The 25,810-nt window shown below is 39.8% G+C and overlaps 1 protein-coding gene across 3 annotated transcripts in view; it reads right to left on the minus strand.

Annotated features, from left to right (window-relative positions):
- Positions 1–12,435: 12,435 nt before the first annotated feature.
- The window catches only part of LOC127676242 (myoferlin-like), a 29,149-nt gene continuing 15,774 nt past the window's right edge, over positions 12,436–25,810 (minus strand). Inside the window, exons 6-10 of one of the 3 annotated variants that reach the window (XM_052172137.1) lie at positions 22,651–22,828; positions 15,841–16,035; positions 14,187–14,241; positions 13,936–13,996; positions 12,436–12,780 (exon numbers count right to left, since the gene is read on the minus strand). In XM_052172137.1, coding sequence (XP_052028097.1) covers positions 15,938–16,035; positions 22,651–22,828 — 276 coding nt within the window. In that variant the 3' untranslated portion in view covers positions 12,436–12,780; positions 13,936–13,996; positions 14,187–14,241; positions 15,841–15,937. Of the gene's footprint in view, positions 12,781–13,935; positions 13,997–14,186; positions 14,242–14,827; positions 14,878–15,840; positions 16,036–17,934; positions 18,247–22,650; positions 22,829–25,810 lie in introns of those variants that run through there. The other 2 variants (XM_052172138.1, XM_052172139.1) reach the window with 2 other exon arrangements.

The raw sequence follows: 25,810 nt of genomic DNA on the forward strand, positions 1-25,810 counted from the left end.
TTTCGCTGCACGGAAGCCACTTCAGAACTCGGCTGCCCGCCAGTCAGGAGAGACTCACCGCCATCTTGATCCCGGGCTCCAGAGATCGGTCAGACTGAGGTACACAAACATAATCCTAGGCCCAACACCGCAGGGGTCTGAGCCAGACGGGCTTTGGCCTGCACCCAGGCCCTGGGCTGTTCGAGTGGCCATCGGGGCGCCAACCCAGCCAGGAGTTTTTTTTTTTTTTTTGCCCCGGCCGGTGCACTCGCCGCCATTTTGCCTACAGGAGCCAGAGTGCTCGGGAGGGCAGAGACTGCTAACAAGCGTAGCCTGAGGCTAACAAAACGGGGGTCTAGGCCCCAAAAGGCACAGGACTGACCCCAAGAACTGGGCGGCTTGGTGGGCCATCTGTGTGTCAACCAGCCCAGGAGGTTATTAGCACAACAGACTCTCCCGGTGCTTTCGCGGAGCGCGGACGCGCACGCCCGCCATCCGGGTCACCTGGCGGACCCAAATAACAGACATAGCCCTAGGGGAACTTTGCTCGGACCTTGGCCTCCCAGGCGTTTGCCTGGACTCAGGGCCCAGGCGACAAGGCTAACCTAGTGTGCGCCAGCCCGGTTGGGGAAATCGGCTGCCCAGCGGAGTGAGCGGAGCACAGGGGAGGTCACAGCAGCATTCACCTTCGGAGCTCCCTGGGGGTGCACACGGGTTCCACCTGGTCCACAGACACAATCTGGGGCAAGGCCTCAGGCAGAAGCCCCCAGCTCAACTCTCTCCGCTTCAGATCAGCCTGGGTGGCCGCCACATCTCCAGGTCCCTCAAGAGGCTAGTGGGGGCTTCCGGGCGGCCAGCTGGGAGAAGTCGGTGTGCTCCAATAAATCCTGCGGGGCCCCAGCGGGAGCCTTCAGGTGCCTGCTTCGGGATCTGAACAGCCTGGACAACAGCACCCTGTCTACAGGCAGTGCAGAGTGTAAGCTGTGCACCAGAGGCCAACGGGGAAGGGGCAGCTTGCACTGGTGAGTCCAGCACTGACAAGACCAAGTAACACCAGTGAGAGCTAGATGGCAAAAGGCAAACGCAGAAACGTCACTAACAGAAATCAAGGCAATATGGCAACATCTGAACCAAATTCTCCTCTACCAGCAAGTCCTGGATACCCCATCACACCAGTAAAACAAGATTTGGATTTAAAATCACTGGTCATGATGCTGGTACAGGAACACATGAAGGACATTCAGGAGAAAATGGATCAAAAGTTAGAAGCCCTTGCAAGGGAAACACAAAAATCATTGAAAGAAATCCAGGAGAATACAAAAGCCAACAAGGAGGAAATGCAAAAAACACTTAAAGAAATACAGGAGAACTTTGCTCAACAGGCTGAGGTCATGAAAGACGAAACACAAAAATCTCTTAAAGAAATACAGGAGAACTTTGGTCAACAGGCTGAGCTCATGAAAGAGGAAACACAAAAATCTCTTAAAGAATTACAGGAAAACACAAACATGCAAGGGAAGGAGCTAAGCAAAACCATCCAGGATCTAAAATCAGAAGTAGAAACAACTAAGAAAACTCAAAGGGAGACAACTTTGGAGATAGAAAGCCTTGGGAAGAAATCAGGGGACAGAGATGCAAATATCAACAACAGAATACAAGAGATAGAAGAAAGAATCTCAGATGCTGAAGATTCCATAGAAACCATGGACTCAACAGTTAAAGAAAATGCAAAGTGCAAAAAGCTTGTAACCCAAAATATCCAGGAAATCCAGGACACAATGAGAAGACCAAACCTAAGGATTATAGGCATAGATGAGAGTGAAGATTTACAACTTAAAGGGCCAGCAAATATCTTCAATAAAATTATGGAAGAAAACTTCCCTAACCTAAAGAGAGAGATGCCCATGAATATACAAGAAGCCTACAGAACTCCAAACAGACTGGACCAGAACAGAAATACTTCCCGTCACATAATAATCAAAACACCAAATGTTCTAAACAAAGAAAGAATACTAAAGGCAGTAAGAGAAAAAGGCCAAGTAACATATAAAGGAAGACCTATCAGAATCACAGCAGACTTTTCACCTGAGACTATGAAGGCTAGAAGGTCCTGGGCAGATCTCATGCAGACTCTAAGAGAACACAAATGCCAACCAAAACTACTATATCCAGCAAAACTCTCAATCACCATAGATGGAGAAACTAAGATATTTCACGACAAAACCAAGTTCACCCAATATCTATCCACAAACCCAGCCCTAAAAAGGATAATAGGAGGACAACACCAATACAAGGAGGGAAACTCCACCCTGAAAAAAGCAAGATAGTAACCTTTCATCAAACCCAAATAAGTTAAGCAATCAAATTTAAAAAATAACGTCAAAAATGATAGGAAGTAACAATCACTATTCCTTAATATCTCTTAACATCAATGGACTCAATGCCCCAATAAAAAGACACAGACTAACTGACTGGATACGTAAACAGGACCCTACATTTTGCTGCTTACAGGAAACACACCTCAGGGTCAAAGACAAACACTACCTTAGAGTAAAAGGCTGGAAGACAATTTTACAAGCAAATGGTCTCAGGAAACAAGCTGGAGTAGCCATTTTAATATCAGATAAAATTGACTTTCAACCCAAAGTCATCAAAAGAGACTCTGAGGGACACTTCTTGCTGGTCAAAGGAAAAATACAACAAGAAGAACTCTCAATCCTGAACATCTATGCTCCAAATGCAAGGGCACCCTCTTTCATAAAAGAAACTTTATTAAAACTCAAAGCACACATTGCACCTAACACAATAATTGTGGGTGACTTCAACACTGCACTTTCCTCAATGGACCGATCAGGAAAACAGAAACTAAACAAGGACACAATGAAACTAATTGAAGCTTTGGACCAATTAGATTTAACTGATATATATAGAACATTCTATCCTAAAACAAAAGAATATACCTTTTTTTCAGCACCTCATGGTACCTTCTCCAAAATCGACCATATAATTGGTCACAAGACAGACCTCAACAAATATAAAAAGATAGAACTAATCCCATGCCTCCTATCTGATCACTATGGAATAAAAGTGGTCTTCAATAGCAACAGAAACAACAGAAAACCCACAAACACGTGGAGATTGAACAATACTCTACTCAATGACACTTTGGTCAAGGAAGAAATAAAGAAAGAAATTAAAGACTTTTTAGAACACAATGAAAATGAAAACACAACATACCCAAATCTATGGGACACAATGAAAGCAGTGCTAAGAGGAAAACTCATAGCCCTGAGTGCCTCCAAAAAGAAAATGGGGAGAGCATACATTACCAACTTAATGACACACCTGAAAGCCCTAGAACAAAAAGAAGCTATTTCACCCAGGAGGAGTAGAAGGCAGGAAATCATCAAACTCAGGGCTGAAATCAATCAAGTAGAAACAAAGAGAACCATACAAAAAATCAACAAAACTAGGAGCTGGTTCTTTGAGAAAATCAACAAGATAGATAAACCCTTAGCCAGACTGACCAAAGGGCACAGAGAAAGTATCCAAATTAACAAACTTAGAAATGAAAAGGGAGACATAACAACGGAAACTGAGGAAATCCAAAAAATCATCAGATCCTACTACAAGAGCCTGTACTCAACACAACTGGAGAATCTGGAGGAAATGGACAATTTCCTTGACAGATACCAAATACCAAAATTAAATCAGGACCAACTAGACCATCTAAACAGTCCCATAAAGCCTAAAGAAATAGAAGGAGTCATAGAAAGTCTTCCAACCAAAAAAAGCACAGGACCAGATGGTTTCAGTGCAGAATTCTACCAGACCTTCAAAGAAGAGTTAACACCAATACTCTTCAAACTATTCCACAAAATAGAAACAGAAGGAACACTACCCAATTCCTTCTACGAAGCCACAATTACGCTGATACCAAAGCCACACAAAGATCCAACAAAGAAAGAGAACTTCAGACCAATTTCCCTTATGAACATCGATGCAAAAATACTCAACAAAATTCTTGCCAACCGAATCCAAGAACACATAAAAACGATCATCCACCATGATCAAGTAGGCTTTATCCCGGGAATGCAGGGTTGGTTCAATATACGGAAATCCATCAATACAATCCACTACATAAACAAACTCAAAGAACAAAACCACATGGTCATTTCATTGGATGCTGAAAAAGCATTTGACAAAATTCAGCATCCTTTCATGCTTAAAGTCTTGGAGAGAACAGGAATTCAAGGCCCATACCTAAACATAGTAAAAGCAATATACAGCAAACCGGTAGCCAGCATCAAACTAAACGGAGAGAAACTTGAAGCAATCCCACTGAAATCAGGGACCAGACAAGGCTGCCCCCTTTCTCCTTATCTTTTCAATATTGTACTTGAGGTACTAGCTCGGGCAATTCGACAACATAAGGAGGTCAAAGGGATACAAATTGGAAAGGAGGAAGTCAAACTATCATTATTTGCAGACGACATGATCGTCTACCTAAGTGACCCAAAGAACTCCACTAGAGAGCTCCTACAGCTGATAAACAACTTCAGCAAAGTGGCAGGTTACAAAATCAACTCAAGCAAATCAGTGGCCTTCCTATACTCAAAGGATAAGCAGGCTGAGAAAGAAATTAGGGAAATGACCCCCTTCACAATAGCCACAAACAGTATAAAGTATCTTGGGGTGACTCTTACCAAACATGCGAAAGATCTGTATGGCAAGAACTTCAAGACTCTGAAGAAGGAAATGGAAGAAGACCTCAAAAAATGGGAAAACCTCCCATGCTCATGGATCGGTAGAATCAATATAGTTAAAATGGCCATTTTGCCTAAAGCACTATACAGATTCAATGCAATACCCATCAAAATCCCAACTCAATTCTTCACAGAGTTAGAAAGAGCAATTATCAAATTCATCTGGAACAACAAAAAACCCAGGATAGCTAAAACTATTCTCAGCAACAAAAGAAAATCTGGGGGAATCAGTATCCCTGACCTCAAGCAATACTACAGAGCAATAGTGTTAAAAACTGCATGGTATTGGTACAGTGACAGGCAGGAGGATCAATGGAACAGGATTGAAGATCCAGAAATGAACCCACACACCTATGGCCACTTGATCCTCGACAAAGAGGCTGAAAACATCCAATGGAAAAAAGATAGCCTTTTCAACAAATGGTGCTGGTTCAACTGGAGGTCAGCATGCAGAAGAATGCGAATTGATCCATCCTTGTCTCCTTGTACTAAGCTCAAATCCAAATGGATCAAGGACCTCCACATAAAGCCAGACACTCTGAAGCTAATAGAAAAGAAACTGGGGAAGACCCTTGAGGACATCGGTACAGGGAGAAAGTTTCTGAACAGAACACCAATAGCGTATGCTCTAAGAGCAAGAATTGACAAATGGGACCTCATAAGGTTACAGAGTTTCTGTAAGGCAAAGGACACCATCAAGAGGACAGATCGGCAACCAACAAATTGGGAAAAGATCTTCACCAATCCTACATCAGATAGAGGGCTAATATCCAATATATATAAAGAACTCAAGAAGTTAGACTCCAGAAAACCGAACAACCCTATTAAAAAATGGGGTACAGAGTTAAACAAAGAATTCTCACCTGAAGAACTTCGGATGGCGGAGAAGCATCTTAAAAAATGCTCCACTTCATTAGTCATTAGGGAAATGCAAATCAAAACAACCCTAAGATTTCATCTTACACCAGTCAGAATGGCTAAGATTAAAAATTCAGGAGACAGCAGGTGTTGGAGAGGGTGCGGAGAAAGAGGAACACTCCTCCACTGCTGGTGGGGTTGCAAATTGGTACAACCACTCTGGAAAGCAGTCTGGCGGTTCCTCCGAAAACTGGGCACCTCACTTCCAGAAGATCCTGCTATACCACTCCTGGGCATATATCCAGAGGATTCCCCACCATGTAATAAGGATACATGCTCTACTATGTTCATAGCAGCCCTATTTATAATTGCCAGATGCTGGAAAGAACCCAGGTATCCCTCAACAGAAGAGTGGATACAAAAAATGTGGTATATCTACACAATGGAGTACTATTCAGCCATTAGAAACAATGAATTCATGAAATTCTTAGGCAAATGGATGGAGCTAGAGAACATCATACTAAGTGAGGTAACCCAGACTCAAAAGGTGAATCATGGTATGCACTCACTAATAAGTGGTTATTAACCTAGAAAACTGGAATACCCAAAACATAATCCACACATCAAATGAGATACAAGAAGAAAGCAGGAGTGGTCCCTGGTTCTGGAAAGACTCAGTGAAACAGTATTTGGCAAAACCAGAACGGGGAACTGGGAAGGGGTGGGAGGGAGGACAGGGGAAGAGAAGGGGGCTTACGGGACTTTCGGGGAGTGGGGGGGGGCTAGAAAAGGGGAAATCATTTGAAATGTAAATAAATTATATCAAATAAATAAAAAAAAAAAAGAAAAAAAAAAAAAACAAATTGACACTACATGTAGTAAAATAATCAGATGAAATTGAAGATTTTCATGGAAAATTGTTTTGATAAAATTGAACAAATATATAGAAAAATGGGTTAATATTGAAACTTGGAATCCAAATTAAAGGAGATGTAAGTAGAAAACATTCCTAAACTAAATGAATACTCACACTGAAAATTTTGAATAAATAGAAAATTTACATGGAAAAACATTTTTGAAAAAAATGAAAGAAATATATAGAAAAAAGTTTGAAATTCAAATATTGGATGGAAAATAATTTCCCATAATAGAGTCTGTATTAATGCAAACTGACAAAGCTAGTAGAACAATTTTGAGATAAAATGGGAGATATCATTGAAAATATGTGATAAAATTGAAGAAATATATAGAAAGAAATGTTAAAATTGAATATTTTGATGGAAATTGACACTTGTCAAATAGTATGCATTGAAAACCTTTACAAATTGAAAGAGTAAGTAGAAAATTTTCTGAAAAAAAAACCTTTCATAGAAAGCCTTTTCAATGAAATTGGAGAAATATATAAATATATGTGTTAAAATTGAAGAATTTGATGAAAATAATACACATGAAATTATACACATAGATAACACATCAAATCTGACAAGCCATATTGAAAAATTCTAATCAAATTGATAGATTTCATGGAAAATATTTCTGATAAAATCGAAGAAATATATAGAAAAATATTTCAAATTGAGATTTGTCATTGAAATTAAAACACATTAAAAGAATGACAAAGAAAACATATCTAAAATTTGTGCTCAGGCAAACTTTAGGAATAAATTGAAAAATAAAGTGTTAAAATTGAAGAATTTATTGGAAAATAATAATGGTAAAAAGATAAACAGAAAATGTATTTTACTAAATGATCAAGCACATACAAAAGATTTCTGATAAAAGTGATGATTCTCATGGAAAATATTTCTGATATATTTTGAAGATATATAGAGAAAAATTGTTAAATTGAAATTTTTCATGGCAAACAATTCAGATGAAATTGTGTACATAAAAATATAAGAGTTAAAATTGAAGAATTAGTTGGAAAATCAAAATGGTAAAAGAGTTTACATAGAAAATATACCTATACAATTTGTCTAAGGACATAGAAAAAATTGATCAAATTGAAGATTTTGATAAAAAAGCGTAGACACGTGGAATACCCAAGACACAATTTACATAACAAATGATGCTCAAGACATAGGAAGAAGAAAGTATGGATCCTTGGGTCCTTTTTTGAAAGGGAAAAAAATACCCACAGAATGAGATACAGGGACAAAAGTTTGAGCAGAGTCTGAGGGAAAGACCATCCAGAGAGTGCCCCGCCCAGGGATGCATCCCATATACAGTTACACAACCCAGACACTATTGTGGATGCCCACAAGTGCTGGGTGACAGGAACCGGATACAGCTGTCACCTGGAAGGCTCTGCTAGTGCATGACAAACACAGAGGGGGACACTCTCAGCCAGCCATTGCACTGAGCACAGGGTCCCCAATGGGGGAGCTAGAGAAAGGACCCAAGGAGCAGAAGGGGTTTGCAGCGCCACAGGAGGAACAACAATATGACTCACCCAGTACCCCCCAGAGCTCCCAGAGACGAAACCATCAACCAAAGAGTGCACAGGGAGTTAGTTACCCATGGCCCCAGACGCATCAGCAACAGAGGATGAACTTGTTAGATACCATATGGGGGAGAGGCCCCCGGTCCTGGAAAGACTTGATGCCTTAGTGTAGAGAAATGAAAGGCCAGGGAAGCGGGGGAGGGTTGATTGGGGAAGGAGAAATGGCTCATGGGATTTTTGGGGGAGGGGTGAACCAGGAAAGTGGACAACATTTGAAATGTAAATAAAAATATGCCAAATAAAAAATTTAAAAATTTTAAATTTTACCAGAAAAGTATTCCATGTTCTTCAACAATTAGTACAGGTATATTTTATTTTTGTAGTAAATTAATATAATAATTTATTATATTAGTATTAGTATATTAGTATAGGTATATTTAACCATTCTTATTTTTCAGCATATTCTTCAATTTTGACATATTTTCTATATAACGTTCTTCAATTTTATCAATAATATTTCCATGTTAATCCTTAATTTTAACACTTTTCTATACTTCTTTATTTTTATCAGAAATAATTTACATCAAAACTTTCAGTTTTATCACCATATTTTCCTGTGTCCTTGGACATTTAGTAAAAGTAAATGTCCTATGTTTACATTTTTACCATTATTATTTTCTAACAAACTCTTCGATTTTAACACTTTCAATGTATTTCTTTAATTTTATTAGAAATATTGTCTAAGAACATTTTCAATTCTATCAGAAAATGTTTCTACTATCTTTTACAATATTTTAGATGTTTTTTATGTCTACAACTTTATCTGAATTATTTTCTATGAAAATATTCAATTTTACCACTTTTCTATATATATTTCTTCAAAAACATGACAAAATTTTCCATCAAAATCTTCATTTTTTTTATCAGAAAATGTATCTACTTAACTCTTTAACTAGTTTAGATGATTTCTATGTCTACCATTTAATTGTATTATTTCCTTGAATTCTATTTTAACTTTTTAATATAGTTTTATTTTTATCAGAAATATTTTCCATCACCACATTAAATTTTAATCCGAAAATTTTCTATGTTCTTGTTCACTTAGTATATATATTTCTATGTTAACCATTTTACCATTATTACTGCTCATCAAAATTTTCAATTTTAACACTTTTTCTTGGTATTTATTTAATTTTTGTATACCGTTCTTCAATTTTATCAATAATATTTTCTATGTAAATGAATTTTATCAGAAAATGTTTGTGCTTCCTTCTTCAATTATTTTAGAACTGTTTAATATGTCTACCCTTTATCAAAATAAAGGGTATTTATCAGAATATTATTATACATGAAAACCTTCAATTTGAACACATATTTACATATTTCTTCATTTTTTTCAGAAATATATTCGATGTAAACCTTTAATGTTATCAGACTATATTTTGACTCAATTCTTGAATTAGTTTAGGAATATTTTCTATGTCTACAATTTTATTTGTATTATTTTCCATGAAAATTTTCAATGTAAACACTCTTTTCTATGCTTCTTCAATTTTATCAGAAATATTTTCCATTAATATCTTTAATTATTCAGAAAAAATTTCTATGTTCTAGTCAATTAGTAAAGACATATTTTCTATGCTGTCTATTTTACCATTATTTAACAATGCATTCTAATCTTTTAACACTTTTTTCTCTATATTTCTTAGTTTCAGAAATAGTTTCCATGTAAATCTTCAATTTTAACACATTTTATAAATATTTCTTCAATTTTATTAGAAATACATTCAATGTAACTCTTCAATCATAACAGTATGTTAGATGCAAAAGGTTTAAAAATATTCACCGAATATACTGTTTAATGCATATTAAAATTACGAGTGTATGTGTGTGTGTGTGTGTGTGTGTGTGTGTGTGTGTCTTTCATTCACAATTCCAAAACATTTGGGCAGGTCTAGAGAAGACATACACACCCACTGAAAACAGAACACCATCACATCATACAGCTATCTTATGTAAGTGTGTCAGGATGCTTGTCTGGACATGGTTCCTTTATAATCAAGTTTGCTCAATAAAATTAAATTTATGACTGGGTCTACTGAAGAATCCATTCTTGATATTAAAATGATTAATTTTGAGATTGTGATTAGAATTTTAACCATGAGGGGCAAAAATGTATTTTCCATGAGAATATGAAATTTGTAACTATATGGACACAGAGGGCTTTACAGCTATAACCTTCCCATGGAAAGAATGACTCTAGAGACCAGGCTAGACATCACTGTCCATAGTCAGGCTTGGTGGTCTTTATCTCTCTCCAGAAAACAATCATCTCCTGGAAAATAGGATCTGCATGGAGTAATGGGGTATTTTTAGATTTGAGACATTTAGACTACACTTAGAGGCAGCCAGGTGGGGTACACTGTGGTTAATTCAGTTATAGAATAGGTTGGAAGTGGCTAAGGGGCAGAAGAGAGCTGTTTAGGAAATGGAGGATTTGGACATTTGTTGACAAATTTGGACACACAACTGTTGGGGAGTGTCTGGTGAGATGGGTCTCTCACAGCCTGAATTACAGAGCAGGGAATACAGAGATATATACTATACAATATACTATATACTATATACAAGATTACTCAGATCTGACAATCTGACCGAAGAGAACAAAACAGAATAATTTTGTTTTCCTGATCGCTGTCCGCAGCCATCATCTCCAAGCAGGACCGTCCTGAGAAGGTCCCTCCCGTCCTGAATCTCCACATGCTAAAGGTGACCCTGGAACTGCCTTCTAACAAGTTCATGCGGCCAAAGCCTAGGAAGAAAGTGGACATCTCAAGTCTTCTGCTACCAACTTGATGGACTGGCTCTTCTCTCCATCCTGACCCAGGTCTCCACAGCTAACACATTTGGAAATAAAGCACAGCACTTTCCCATTGTTCTGACACTGAGAAATCTCAGTGGCTGAGACCTCTGGCTTTTGAAAGGGAGGTGATCAACATTTGTGTCCCAGGAGAGTCTCCCGGGATGGGCACCTCAGCTTCTGTTCAGTAGAGGAACAGCATTAACAGGAAGAAAAAGCCTGTTCCCCATGACATATACAATCCCTTGTCTGAACAGTCTAGTGAATCCAGGAGAGCTCTGGGCATCCCCTGTGATGTCTCTAGTGATGTCACAACACCCACTGCTCTCAGGGCTTTCAATTAGTCCCTAGAGAGTTCACCCATATTTATGCCTGCAAGTTGGAGGAGGTGTGTACTTGAGAGTGAATATGGGGAGCTTAGAGAAATGAGAGAGAGGACGAAGGAAGCTGTCTTTCCATCTCACTGTAAACCAGTGAGGAAGATGTGGTCCTGGGAAAGGCTCAGTGAGTCATGAAAAGGTGATGTGAAAATTCCTTGAGTAGGCATCTGTGAGCCTAGCTTCCCAGGAGTGGCAATTGTGCCACTGTGAAGTTAATGAACTTTCCTGCTTAACATAATTCCTGAATGGTGAGGATTCTACTACATTTGTTTGTCCATCCCCAAAGACAGGAGCTGGCTAGTCCAAAGCTAGTATACTGTGAATTTTTATATTTTTTATATTTTTGTTTTTTATTTTATTTTATATAGTTTTTTATATTTTCCTCTTACTGACCATGGTGGTGTAACCTGGGGACATAAGGAGACCATAAAGAATCAGGTAGGAAATATTTCTCAGTTTATCTTCGTTCACCACTTTACTCCCTGTTGGTTTTTCTAGGTCTAGTGGCTTTCAGACTATAGTAACACCGAGAAAAATGTTCTTATGAGACCTTATAATCTCAGACCTCCTCTGACAACCTTATCCCAGAGAATGATGCCCTGAGCTTTCTGAAACAGCAGATTGGGTGTAAGACATATCTCTAATGCAGCCAGACAACTGTCAGAATCAGAGACTGGATACTTTTTCCAGCTGTGGGTTGTTTTTGACTTTCAGTTGGATACTAACAAAGGAAATAGAAAATTTGATATTCACAGAACCCAACTGATAATCAAAGAATTAGTTGCCTACAGACAGACAAACTGGTGTCAGCAGTGAACATTTGTGCTACCCTGTACTGGCTGTCAAATTCATAAGATAGCTGAGCTGGGTCTTGGCCTTGTGATTTTCCTCTTGTGCCTGTTGAGTTCTGAGGATTTAGACATGCACTACCACAGGGAGCAGCAGGCTGCCTTTCAACTTCCACATCTAATAAAAGCTTACAGGAACAATCCTTCCCTGTTGTCTTCTTAAAGAAAAAAAAAACGATGATTGAAAGTACATTGTGACATTTTCTAGAAAGAACAGGAACAAGGACTAATGTGTAGCCTATGCCATCGTAATTTTTCATTCCCTTTCAATCATTGGACAGAAATGATAATTAAAGCCACCTTGATGTGGTAAATATTATTTATTTATTTATTACCACACTTGAATCAAAAAGGTACCAAATATAGCACAAAGGACTTGGTATTTATAATAAGATTTAAATTATTGCAGTTGGACTGACTATTTTGTATAGTTCCTGTTAATAGCTGTGAGATATCATTTTCCATGTTCTACCTAGACTGCTCATACACCAGGCCAGTCCTCCTGGCCAATCCACCTGCCCCATGGCACAGTCTTCTTTCTTCATCTTCTCTCTCCTTCATGGTCTCAACCTCAGACTCCAAGCCTGGGAACTGAAGCACCATCTACTTTTCTTCTCCCCAGCATTAGGCTTTAGGTATCATTATTCTGTAATCATGGAAGGCAGGAAAGAAATGTTGTAATTATATTCCCAATATAACTGCAAAATGTAACTGGCTTTATGGCCATTTGTACAGAGTCTAGCATCTTGTATTAGAGCATATAAAGTTTACTGATAGTTTTTCTTTCAGGCAGAGCATTTTAAAGCTATGAAATAATAGTCCTTTTAGAGAGGGCCACATCAGGATATCTGGATTTCCTCTTTTGGTTGAACTAGGGTAACTACAATAATTTGGTTTAACTTAAGTTCAGTATTTGATCCAGATCCTTGATTGTCTAGTGTGCAGATCTGAGAAATGGCCAGTCAGGACATTTATTGATCATCTAAAATTAATTACCTCTCAATTCTTTCCTAATACCAATCACAGTCAAAGCAGGAAAGCTTTTCACCTCTCTTACAACCCTTTTTGTACTGTGACTAACCCTGCTTCCAAGTTGGTCTTAGAAATTGATTCTTGCACAGGCACCTCTTCATTTTAAGCCCCAAGAAAAGCTAGAGAGGTTGGAGGAACCCACTTAGTGTTTTATTTTTGCTTTTCACTGAACAGCCAAGGAACAGTCTGGAAGTGTTTCAGGAAAAACTTTCCAGCACTGAGCAGCTGCTCAAAGTAACTAAAAGAATATTGAATGAAAGCTCTTCCCACACATTGCATTCACACTGTTTGACTTTTTGTTTCTCATAGACATTTGATATATGGATTATGGTTTCTTCATGACATCATTCTACACTCTCATAAACTGACCTCTCAATAAACTTAGCAATGTCACTACAAGAATATGAATATCAACTTTACCATGGACTATTAATATTCCTGGGTTTTGGTCATATATTTATCACTATTTAATTTGTAACATCTTATGAGACTATATGGATTAGAAGATTCACCGCATAGCTCTAATGGACCTATAAATCAGATAAAGTTATCTCTAAAGACATTGGTTCCTTGTCTTCTTTCTTAAGGGAATTCCTTGCAAACATGAATCAGATAACCGACAATGCTGTGCATAGTTTTGAGAGAATATTATAACCACAGCTACATTTAAAGGACTGAATGTTAATATTGTTGCTTTTCTTTAGAGCTTCCAGAAAATATTAAGATTTCAACAGAGGCATTTTTGCATCAATTTGCACATGGAAATTACCTTTCAGGACTTCAAGAAGTTTGACCTTGTTCTTCAATATGATGGTCTTCCCAATAGGAACCTAAAATACAGTTCCAGAAAAGGAATGATAGGAAATTAGGTAAAGATTACAGTAATGTGGATTTTGACAGCACTGAACCTGTTTATTCAGCTCATTTTTCCTCATTTTCAACTAAAATAAAGAAGATCACCAATAACAAAGAAACATCTGTCCCTTATTTTGAAATTCAAAAGTAAATTCACAGTCTTACCTATAACATTGAGGTTCCAGTAGGTCTCCAGCATCACATCTTTGTAGAGATTATTCTGGGAAGGATCAAGTAAATCCCAGAGGAGGAGGAGGAGGAGAAGATGAAGTGGAGGAGGAAGAGGAGGAGGAGAAGTGAAGGAGGCAAATAGGAGAAGAAGATGAAAAAGAAGATGAAAAGAAAGACGGAGAAGAAGAAATAAAAGAAGAAGAAGAAGAAGAAGAAGAAGAAGAAGAAGAAGAAGAAGAAGAAGAAGAAGAAGAAGAAGAAGAAGAAGAAGAAGAAGAAGAAGAAGAAGAAGAAGAAGAAAAAGAAGGAGGAGAAGGAGGAGGAGGAGGAGGAGGAGGAAGAGGAGGAAGAGAAGGAGGGGGAGGAAGAGGGGGAGGGGGAGGGGGAGGGGAGGAGGAGGAGGAGGAAGAGGGGGGAGGAGGGGGAGGAGGAGGGGGAGGGGGAGGTGGAGAGGGAGGAGGGGAGGGGGAGGGGGAGGGGGGAGGGAGAGAGGGAGAGGGAGAGGGAGAGGGAGAGCGAGAGGGAGAAGAAGAGGAAGAGGAAGAGGAAGAGGAAGAGGAAGAGGAAGAAGAAGAAGAACAAGAAGAAGAACAAGAAGAAGAACAAGAAGAAGAAGAAGAAGATGTGTAACTCACTCGGATCTGAAAGGTATTTTAGGAAGTATCCTCTGCCTCTCAAGCATCACCTGAAGAAAACCATCAGTGGATTTATTCAGATAGCTTTAATCAGAAAGCTCCAAGCAGCCTTCCACAGCCATTTTGGCTGTGTTTGAATGTGTTCCTCAGGGTTATATGTCTGAAGCTTTATTTGTGCTGTTATTGCAGGAGTGGGTTAGTTAGCATATGAACAGGCATTGTGTGAGGGTAGGCCCAGTCCCAGGTGCATGGTGCTTACTCTCTCTTTTTCCTCTATTCCTCTCCAGTGATACAACACAATAAAAAAAAAGTTCTTGTTAAGTTTAGGTCTCTAAATCTTGACTTATCCTGCCTCTAGAACCCTAGAAAAGAAACCTCTGTTCTTTGTAACTTCCCCGCCTGCGCTGTTCTGTTACAGCACCACAGAAGGAACTAAGACACTACCCTAGATACTCAAAGGTGTCTGTTTTCTCTTGTTCTTTCAGCCATGGAGGTGTGGGGTATTGCATCGACACTTATCCCGCACCTACTGTATACCTCACCTCTTCTGTCCTTCTTTGTGATCATCATCTTTAAATCCAACAACAGTTCTACCAACTGAGGACTGTGTTTTTCTCCCTTTTCCTGGTAGGGAAAATGGGCTGACAGGAATTGAAGAGCTTGCCCAAGGCCACACATGATTCAATATTTAAACCCAGGCTTTTCCCATCCACACTACAATAACATTTTAATTCGCTGTGTTGTGTTTTAGTATTCCATCATGCCAAATACTCTATGACAGCAGTGCAGACATGATGCTTTTCCTGCAGGTTCCTCTGGGACCCAACTTAAATTTTGGGTGACTTTTACCCCATACATCCTTCAGTAGCCTCCTCAGTCCAATAAGTCCTTGTTTTTATTTTTGATAAGATCCAATCCCAGTGGTAGATATCATACCAGAAGCCCCACCCACCACCTGCCCCACCCTTCATGTTATCCGCAGAATCCATCTGGAAACAGATGACAAGGTCTACCTCTTCAGTAAGCTGCATCAATTTATCGAGCCACTCCTTGATCTCCAGCAAGGTGGATTTCACATCCATGGCTTCAGATCTCATCCTCAGAGCTGCCTCATGTATCTGCGAGAGAAACCTGGACCGCAACTTTTGGATCTGAGTATCTAGGACTGTGACGTTGGTTTTTCCTTCTGTGACAGGCAAGGTGTGTATCTATAAGAAGAGAAGAGAAACAAAAGCTAAGAATGACATTCTAGGCTTCAAAACTCGGTTCGCTTATGTTTGCCCACATGTTTAAAGTATGTCTGCATGCCATTTCACGTAGATCGACATGTCTGTAATCTCCTGATTCTACAGGGGCTGCTTGCTTTAAACCGTAGTTGAGGATGTCTGTGGCATTGGCAGAACAGAAAAGGGAACACAAAAATTAAATCTGCAAAGTCTAAATGTTCCCAGCGCCATCATCTTCATCAGAAGGTTCTCCGAGAGTTCCAGAAGATAGGAAGGACGACATGTATAGGACAATGTCTATCCAAGTTAAGACTCCCCAAGAAAAACAGGACGTGGATTAGACCCCTGCCAGCTGAGCCTCCCTCTCACCATGGCATAGGTGAGACCACAGGGCAAGACTGTCACCAGTACCAGAAAATTCGACTCATAATGTCTCCACCTAGAATTTACCGTCACTTGCATGCCACCCAACTCCTTGCGTGAAGGATATCCTAGCATGGTTTTCCTCAAACAGGGAATTTCCTGCTACACAACATTTAGAAAGCTTCTTTGAAGATAGTTTGCATTCTCACGCCTGTGCTTTCTTTGGCAAATCCCACAGTTCACAGGCATTTTCCAAGTGAAAGCTGTAACTGCATGTTTTTGTTTGATTTCATTAACAACTGAGGCTACACGTGTATAAAGGTTTAAGATCCTGCAGTGGCTGCGCTTAAGGCAAAAATTTAAGGGAATGTTGTTGCGCTCAGAAGTCAACACTTGAGCCCTTTGAATGTGAGAAGCTGGCCGTGAGAGGGGCAGAAGTGATAAGTGGGTAAATCATTCTCCGCGGCACTGGGGCCTCCCTGCTTCCTTATCTGTAATTAAGAGGTCACTCCTTAGGATGCCTAAGTCTGTCAGTGGGAGCTTTGAATGCTCACAAAGCCAGTGACTCTTTGATTTTAGCTGTTCGCCAATGATGGGAATGAACCACTAGGAGGCGCAACTGGACAGGGGGGACTAAGGGCCTTACCCTAGAAGGGGAAATGTCTGCTTCCACAGAGCAGAGTACTCCATGCTCTTTTCTTTTTGACCTTCCTTGTCCAGTGCTTTATTATTAGGCAACATTTAAAATGAGGTTGGAATGAGTCACTTTCTCTTTTGAAATTTAAATGCCAACAGATCTGAGTTACTTCAAGTCACAGCGATGAAATGTCCTCTGGCTAAGCCTGTGTCCTGGCTTTGTCTAACTTAGCTTGGAGTGTTTGTGTTTGTGTGTGTGTGTGTGTGTGTGTGTGTGTGTGTGTGTGTGTGTGTGTGTGTGTGTGTGTGCATGTGTGTGTGTTAGTGTTGTTATTGTTGTTGCTGTTGTTGTTGTTTCTTCTCTGTTTCTTAGTATATAATGAATTTGCATGTCTTCCTTGTTTAGGGGCTGTTCTAACTATCTGCTACTCCTGTTTTAGTGTTAAGTATTTCGTAAGGAGCGCAGAGTGCTTGAAACACTTAGTAACAACAACTACAGCACAAACAAGTTATTTCTAAAGACATGAATTAGGAACATTGTCCCGAGTTGTGGAAGCCATGATCCTATCTTTCTGTGGAAGTCAGAAGTCCTTCTTCAGGAGGGTAGCTCAGGCTATCTCTCCTCCTTCTCTTCCATCCCCTACCCTTTGCCTCAGACTGCTGGGCCAGAATCTCAGAATCCAGCCTGGGCCTCCCTGGGCTACTTTAGACTTGGCACCAAACCAGAGAATGGAGGTTTTCTGTGTGATTCAGAAACTTCTTCTGGGGTGGGGTGGGACTTTCAAGGAGCCCAAAACAATGCCCAAATGCATTTCTCTTCCTTCCTTCCTTCCTTCCTTCCTTCCTTCCTTCCTTCCTTCCTTCCTTCCTTCCATCCTTTCCTTTCCTTTCCTTTCCTTTCCTTTCCTTTCCTTTCCTTTCCTTTCCTTTCCTTTCCTTTCCTTTCCTTTCCTTTCCTTTCCTTTCCTTTCCTTTCCTTTCCTTTCCTTTCCTTTCCAGAGAAAAACTTGACAAGATTCGAGAAGCACTTACAGTCTAAGAATTCAGGGCATGCTGGGATGAGGAGATAGGAGGCCGATTACTGTACCTCATGTCTTCTATGACTTCATCTATCAGCTTCAGCCACACCTCTGCCAACTGGTTTGCAGGAATTTTACCTTGGATCCCTGATTTTACAGCCTCTATATTTGATTGCTGAAGAATTAAGAAAGAGGAGAGAGAACTGATAACTCTGCCATTATACTCAAGAAAGTGTTATTTCCAAGGCAGGGTAGAGGGTGGGCATGGGGTCAGGGACATAAAAAGATTTAGTTACAGAAAGCCAGAGGGCTTTGTTTCTCACTCAGTGATATTTACCATAGCTTTGTGCTATTTACCTTTATTCAAAATGCAATCGACACTGATAAGTTTAAGCAATAGCGAAAACCTTATCCTGTCTCTTGACCTTTGGAACTATGTAAATATTTTATGTACTCCAAAAATAAACAGAAAGAAACCATCAGGAATAGGTGAGGGAACCCACAAAAGGATATATGTGGAAATAGTATGGGCTCAGTTATATTTCAGATGGACAGCTGAACTAACCCATGTAACCTATGAAAATAGTACTTTAGCTATTTGTCCTTAATTTCAGGGCAAAGGAAATCCAAAAGTATCAAACTTGAATCACTGTGAACTTGCTCACAGTGGCTGATGTGTGGAGTTTAAGTTTGAACAAATGAATGATTACAATTGGGATAGCAGAAACTGGGATCTGACTGAAGGAAAGATAGACTACGTCCTTGGTGGTAGATTAAAATTGGAGGCACCATTCTGGCCTTCAATATTTTAACAGATATAGAAATAAGTTTATACATATATCTGTGTGTATGTATGTATATGCCCATGCATATGAGTGTGACCATGAACTTCTTGGCCACAAGGCCTATAAGCAACAGTATAGTAACCATGAGCACTCTAGTACCCAGATCTTGTTTTTCAAATGTCACTTCCTATTAAAATGACCACAGCATCTCAGAGAAATGGTTATTTCAGGGCTGGAGCTGGGAAAGTACAAGCTAAGCCCAGCATATGCTGATGTGCTAGAGCTGAGCATCTGCCAACAAAGAGAGGAAGGGAGTGCCTGCTCTGCCTAGCCAAGGTCAGGGAAGTCACTCTCTTTGTCAAGACCAGCCTGAGCTCAGACAACTCGGTCAGTGGAAGAAGAGGGTAAGGGGAACCAGGGCATAAACCAAAAAAACAAAACCCTGAAGAATGGCCCCAACATAATTAGAAGGTTGTCTGATTCTCCACCAACTCCCTTGAGGAAGGAAAATGGAAAGTAATAAAAAAATATTGTATTTTGGGCTGGAGAGATGGCTCAGTGGTTAAGAGCACTGACTGATCTTCCAGAGGTCCTGAGTTCAATTCCCTGCAACCACATGGTGGCTCACAGCCATCTGTAAGGGGATCTAATGCCGCTTCTGGTATGTCTGAAGACATCGACAGTGTCTTCAAAAACATAAAATAAATAAATAAATCTAAAAATGATACCGCATTTCAATTTCAGCTTTATTTATTTTTACAAATATTAATTTAAAATTTTTATAAATTAAAATGTATAAATATTTAAATTTAATTTTTTTTCGTTTTTTTATTTTATGGGCACAAGTGTTTTGCCAACATGTATGTCTGTGTGCCACACATATGCCTGGTGCTTTTGGAAGCCAAAAAATGGGCAACAGATCCCTTGGAATGGGAGCTACAGGTGGTTATAAGTTCTAGGAAGAGAACCCATGTCCTCTGGAAAGGCAGCAAACACTCTTAATCACAGGACTATCTATCCATTGCCTCCATTCCATCTTTACTAATCAGGAAATCACACTGATGTCCAGTCATCCTTGAATATTGGTGCGCCCACCCCCGACATGTGGAGGCCTATTATTTGTAAGGACTTTGGTCTGTGATGCTCCCTGGGGTTATCAGCCAAATGAATCCAAGCGATGGATTGAAGCTGCAGGTTCCATTGAGCCTGATCACTCTGATCACTCACTGCCTGTGAGGTTCTGTCTTCTGACCGCTGTCTTCTCAGCTCTGCGGTCATCAGTGATTTCCAGTTCCCTCATGCAACCACATCCCTCGCCATAGGCCGAAACCAGACTATGGCTTTGGAACCTACTAAGGACCTGGCACATGCCTTGTTGCTATTCTTGAGGGCATCAGCCAGGACATTCACATGCACCATGTTGGTGGTATAGAAAGATGGTTTTATATATCTATATCTATATCTATATCTACATCTACATCTATATCTATCTATGTATCTATCTATCTATCTATATCTATATCAATCTATCTCTATCTCTATCTATCTATCTATCTATCTATCTATCTATCTATCTATCTTTGATATAAAGCAGCCTGCATATCAAAAAGCAATATTTTTAGTTTGCTATAGAGTTTTTCATCAGATATTTTCTCATATATCTTGGTCTAACATTTATCAAATACTGTAAACTGAAACAATATTGTTATTAACTTATTTCAATCACATATTAATGAGGTTAATGTGATATTTCCATACATATGAGATGGATAGATTATGCCCAAACACTCCTTCCCCACCCACCCATTTGCACTCTAAATTAATATTAATGCTGGGTGGGATTTATAGAAATAGCTTAGTATCTTACATTAAGTAGAAGTGTCTCAAACGTGGCCCTTTCTCCTCACTCTTGTAACCTACCAGTGTCAAGAAGACCATCTTGTCTGTTCTTAAGCAGGTCTACCAGAGAAACGCCCCCAACCTCCTCCAGGCTTCAGAGAAGGAGTGTTCCCCCAGTCTGAAGCAAGAGCAGAGACTGGTGGGCCTTCCCATAGCAGAAATTATCTCTGTAATAGAGCAAAGTAATACAAATTGCAAACTAGGCTATTGGAACAAGGTGCCCTTTATATGCAAATCATGTTGACACCAGTTCCCTTTCCTCTGCCCTGTGGCATCCTCCCTTCTTTGACAGTCAGAAAGCAAGCACTCACTTAAACCTAAGATAGACTTCCTTGTGGTGGGTGTGGCTGTACAACTGGAATTCTGGTGAATGGAAAGTGAGCAGAAATCTGGGTGTTTCCTAAAGAGAGACTCTTGTCACCTTCTCGGTTTTTTTCCTCCTCTTAGGCTGGAGGGTGGGTGTCCTGGTGCTGTGTCTATGGGATGGACAGAGGAAACTCCTTAGTAAAGGGTAGAATGGCCAGGGGGAAAGCACAGGCATGGGTACCATTTCCCTCAGTTGTTGGTAATCTGCTCTACTGTTGACCACTGTGTGTTGGAGACCTGGTACTACAGATGCCTAGGGTGTGTATTACCCCATGTTTACCTTACTGTCTGATAAAAGTAAATGCTGCACAGATAACTCACCAGCCATTCTGCCATGACTAGGAGAGTATTCACTGCATCCAGGTGGTAACTAATATCCTCCCAGTAGGAAGTCAGGGTGACGATGGGCTTTGTGTGGGCCCAAGGTAAGTAGTAATAGTAGTTCCCTGATATGGAGAGTCAGGATTCAGAAAACAGGGACGCTTGAAGTGGACAACATATTTGTTACATAGATGTGCTGATGGAGCTACTCATTAATGAATGGCCTGGAGAATGGTCTTGGCTAAGGTATGTTTGTTGTTTGGGGAGCTGGAGATTAAACCCAAGGCCTCATACAAGTTATGACAGTTCTCTAATGCTGAGTCTCACCCGGGGAACTATTCTGACTCATCAGCTTTAATCAGGCAAGCAACAGAGGAATAGATGGTCCATTCTTCTGTTTAGCAAATTGTTCTAAAACGCCAGCAAACCGAGGGCAACCGGCTCAGGATCTGTTTGTGGCTCAGGACCATACAGCTGAACACGGGTGACGGTTACATCATATGGCGTGGTAGAGCAGAGAGCACTGGGGGTTAGACTCACTGTCTCTCTATGAAAACTGTTCTTTTAAATTATTGCTCTAGCTGGAAGAGCAACCCCACCCCATCCTCTGTTCTTTGCAAACCTTGGCTGCTGGCACGGGCTTGGCATTACTCAAGAGTCTTTCTGCAATTAAGACTAAACACTTCACACTTACTAGGGCTTTTTATGTTTTAAGTCAGCATGGACAAAAAAAAAATTAGGTAAAAATATAGAAATTCTGTTGGACTGTTTATGTGCATAGAGCCGGATACATACACACACAATTAAAAAGAAAAAAAAATCTTCTAAAAGAAAACTAGGTGATAGAACTGGGTAACTACTAGTAAGAATCAAAAGCCTGGCTTTTCCAGTGTCTGAGCCAGAGTGCGACCATTGTCAACTGAGGAATCTAAAGGGGATTTGCACTTGGTGGGGTACAGCTGCTTGAGGGAGTGTGGTATTTACTGGGGTCATCACCTTGGGATTTCATGAACTCTGGTGTCCAGCCTGGGACACTGGCCCATGGGTGTAACGACTCTTGTGGGTACCTAACGTCCAATGCTCTTTCTTACATTATCTAATGAGATGCTGGGGATAATAGCCATCAGAGCTAAATACAGCGTGTGCCTCTTGTGCTGAGATGGACCCTCTGTAAGCACGAACAAGAGAGAACTTCACACCACTCTTACCATCAAACACTGCCCGGCTGTATTGAGTTGTTGATGCCAAAGGGTTACAGGTTGCATCAAACTTGTTGCCATAGTTCCCGATGCTGACTTCGAACTGAATGGCCTCACCGACATCTTGCAACATGATGGCTGAATGGAAGACGGCAGACAGGCTGCACTTCAGCCTTCGCTGGTATTTCTAAACAGAAGGAACACACATAAGGTTCAGGAACGTCTCACATGTCTGTATTTATACGTGGATTTCCAGCAGACCAAAGGCTAAGCCTAGTTAATTAGTGCTGTACTAAATGCCACAGGACTATGTTTTCAGATCCCTTGACTCTCGTCTCTTGTTAGTGGGCAGAGACTAAAGGGTTGTCACCATGGAAATGATTAACAGAAGGGGAAAACAATGCAAATGTCCGCAAGTCATGCTTCAAACAAATTATGTTACTGTTATAATAGGAAAAAAACTCATAACAACTTAAGCCTTAGTGCAAGCATAGGAAAGGGAAATATTTTATCTTATTATTTATTTTGCTGGTGATTAAACTCAGACCTTTATACATGCTAGGCAAGTACTCTACCAGAGAAATATATCCCCTGCTCCAAAAGAATATCTTTAAAGTGAATTTATTAAATAAATATTTTTTTAATATTGATGCACAGGTAGAGGGTCTGGAAGAATATAACAGCAATACTATAAAAGGCGGAGAGATATGGCAACTTTCTTTCTAACTTACATGTGTTTGATATTTTGAGTCGCTTAAGTATTAATTTCCTAATCAAAAATAACAATAAAGATTTTAATTTTCAACTTAAAAATGAGTGGAGTTATATTCCCTCCCTTTTTCTAATCCACCTTCAGTCTCTTTTTTCTCTCTCTTTCTCTCTCTCTCTGTCTGTCTCTCTGTCTGTCTGTCTCTCTGTCTGTCTCTCTCTTCTCTTGAATAATTTAACTGATCCTTTCCTTCTCTTCTTATCTGTACCACGGTCTTTATTCAACCGAATGAATCACTAATTGGGTGGGGCTTGCTTGTATGAGGCACAACTTTGGACACCTATTTATAGAGATACCCAGACAATGGCCTCAAAAACATTCAAAAACAAAACTAAACCAAGATTCTTTTTATTTATTAAGCATAACCAGACATAATTATTTACAAGTTTTTTCTTTCTTCCTCATACATCCGTGTTCAAGCTATCACAGTGCCCTTCCTGTTCCGTGTTCAAGCTATCACAGTGCCCTTCCAGTTCCCCAGGACTCCTGAGGAGGCATCTACTTTACATCACTAAAGGGAGTACTTGAGAAAAACATCCTGGTAAAGGGAGAGCCTTTCCCATGCATCTTACCAACTAAGGTGATCCGAAGTCTGAACCCTCTCAGTATTGAAAGACACTTTCCCACTCAATTCAATCAAAACCAAGCAAACATCTTGTTACCATCTAGTCATTGATTATAGCTTTTTTGCCACTGCCCTATTAGTTGTTAAGAATTTTACACAGTGTATTGTTGTGCTATTCATCCCTCCTCAACTTCTCCCAGGTCCTATGGCTTTATTTAAATTATCTTTTTTTTGAAAACAAGTTTACTCTAGTGTGTGTGTGTGTGTGTCTGTGTGTGTGTGTGTGTGTGTGTGCCTGAGTGCCTTGTATGTAATGTGAATCACATCTTTGCAGGAGCCACAGGGGTTATAAAAGTGTTGGGTACCCTAAAACTGGAATTATAGACGGTTGTAAGGCCTCATATCAAACCCTCTGCAAGAGCAGTAAGTGATCCTAAATGCTGAGTCATCTATCCAGCCCTCCGACCCCCAAATCAATGATCTTTTTCTAAAAAACACAAACGTATGTCTCCATCATTATATAGAGGGTACTTTCCCCATTACACACCAATTTTAAAAACCATGGTACGTATGATTATGTGTGCCTATGTGTGTGTGTGTGTGTGTGTGTGTGTGTGTGTGTGTATATATATATATATATATATATATATATATATATATAAATACATATGAAAATACATATACATATAAAGATTTACCATTTTAGGACTCAAGTACATTCACATCACCAACGACCCAGGTACATTTGCATCTATTCAAATGAACTCTTTTCACATTGCAAAGCTGACATTCAAATAAAAACTTTGCATCTCTCCTTTCCACTAGCCCCTGGGCAGCTACCATCCTGTGTTGTGCATAATTCACTTAGCACAATGTTTTCTATATTATCCATGTTGCAGCACACATACCTTCACATAACCCTTTCCCCAGTACTATTTTGTTGTATGGAGACACTTCATTTGTTTATCTAGTAACCCAGTGATGGATACACACGGAGCTTCCACCTTCTGGCTATGATGATAACATTGGATAGTAGCTTCTACCTTTTGGCTATGATGAACAACACTGGGTGTGTACGCTCCTGCTTCCAAACCCTTTGAGTCTGCACTCAGATGTAAAACCGCTAGATTCTAGAGTGATTCTATTTTTATTTTTGGTGGGGAGGTGGCTGCTTTAAGAATGGGCTTTATTTTGTTTCAAGCTCTCACTATGCCTAGGCTGGCTTTGAACTCACAATCCCTTGGTTCAGTCTCTAGGTGCTGGGATTATAAACATGCCTCGCCATGCCTGGTTTCTGTGAGAACTTTTATCATCTTGTAGTCTTGTAGAGGTATAAAGAGAAGGGAGCAGTCCTCTAGAAAGCTCATGACCATGAAGTCGCCATTTTGGTGAAAGGCATTTTGACCTTGCAGATAAAGCAGAACCCCCTAAGAAAGTTCTGTCAGAAACTCCTCTGAGCTCTTGCAGAATTCTTTCTAAATCATTGGCTGCGATCTCAGCTTCACTTTCAATTGCAGTCATAATTTTATATGCAACATAACGTCTTCTTTATAAAATGCTAAGCATGATTTAAGAAAAGGGAAGTTGTTTTTTTAAAAAAGTAACTATGATTTGGGCCCTGAGTCTGAGGTGGAATTTCTAGACTTGGTTTATGGAAGCGAGACAACCCACCCTAACTGTGAGACCATCACCGTGCATGAGGTAGGGCTCTGGGCAGATCAAAAAGAAAAACGGGAGCTGATTATGACAGTCACCTTGTCCTGCTTTATGATGAAGCCATAATAAAGAAAAAGTATGACTAATACAAATAACTTCTTTCTTTGAAATCCTTAGAA

Source organism: Apodemus sylvaticus, unplaced genomic scaffold (genome assembly GCF_947179515.1).
Source record: "Apodemus sylvaticus unplaced genomic scaffold, mApoSyl1.1 scaffold_198, whole genome shotgun sequence".
Lineage (NCBI taxonomy): Eukaryota > Metazoa > Chordata > Mammalia > Rodentia > Muridae > Apodemus > Apodemus sylvaticus.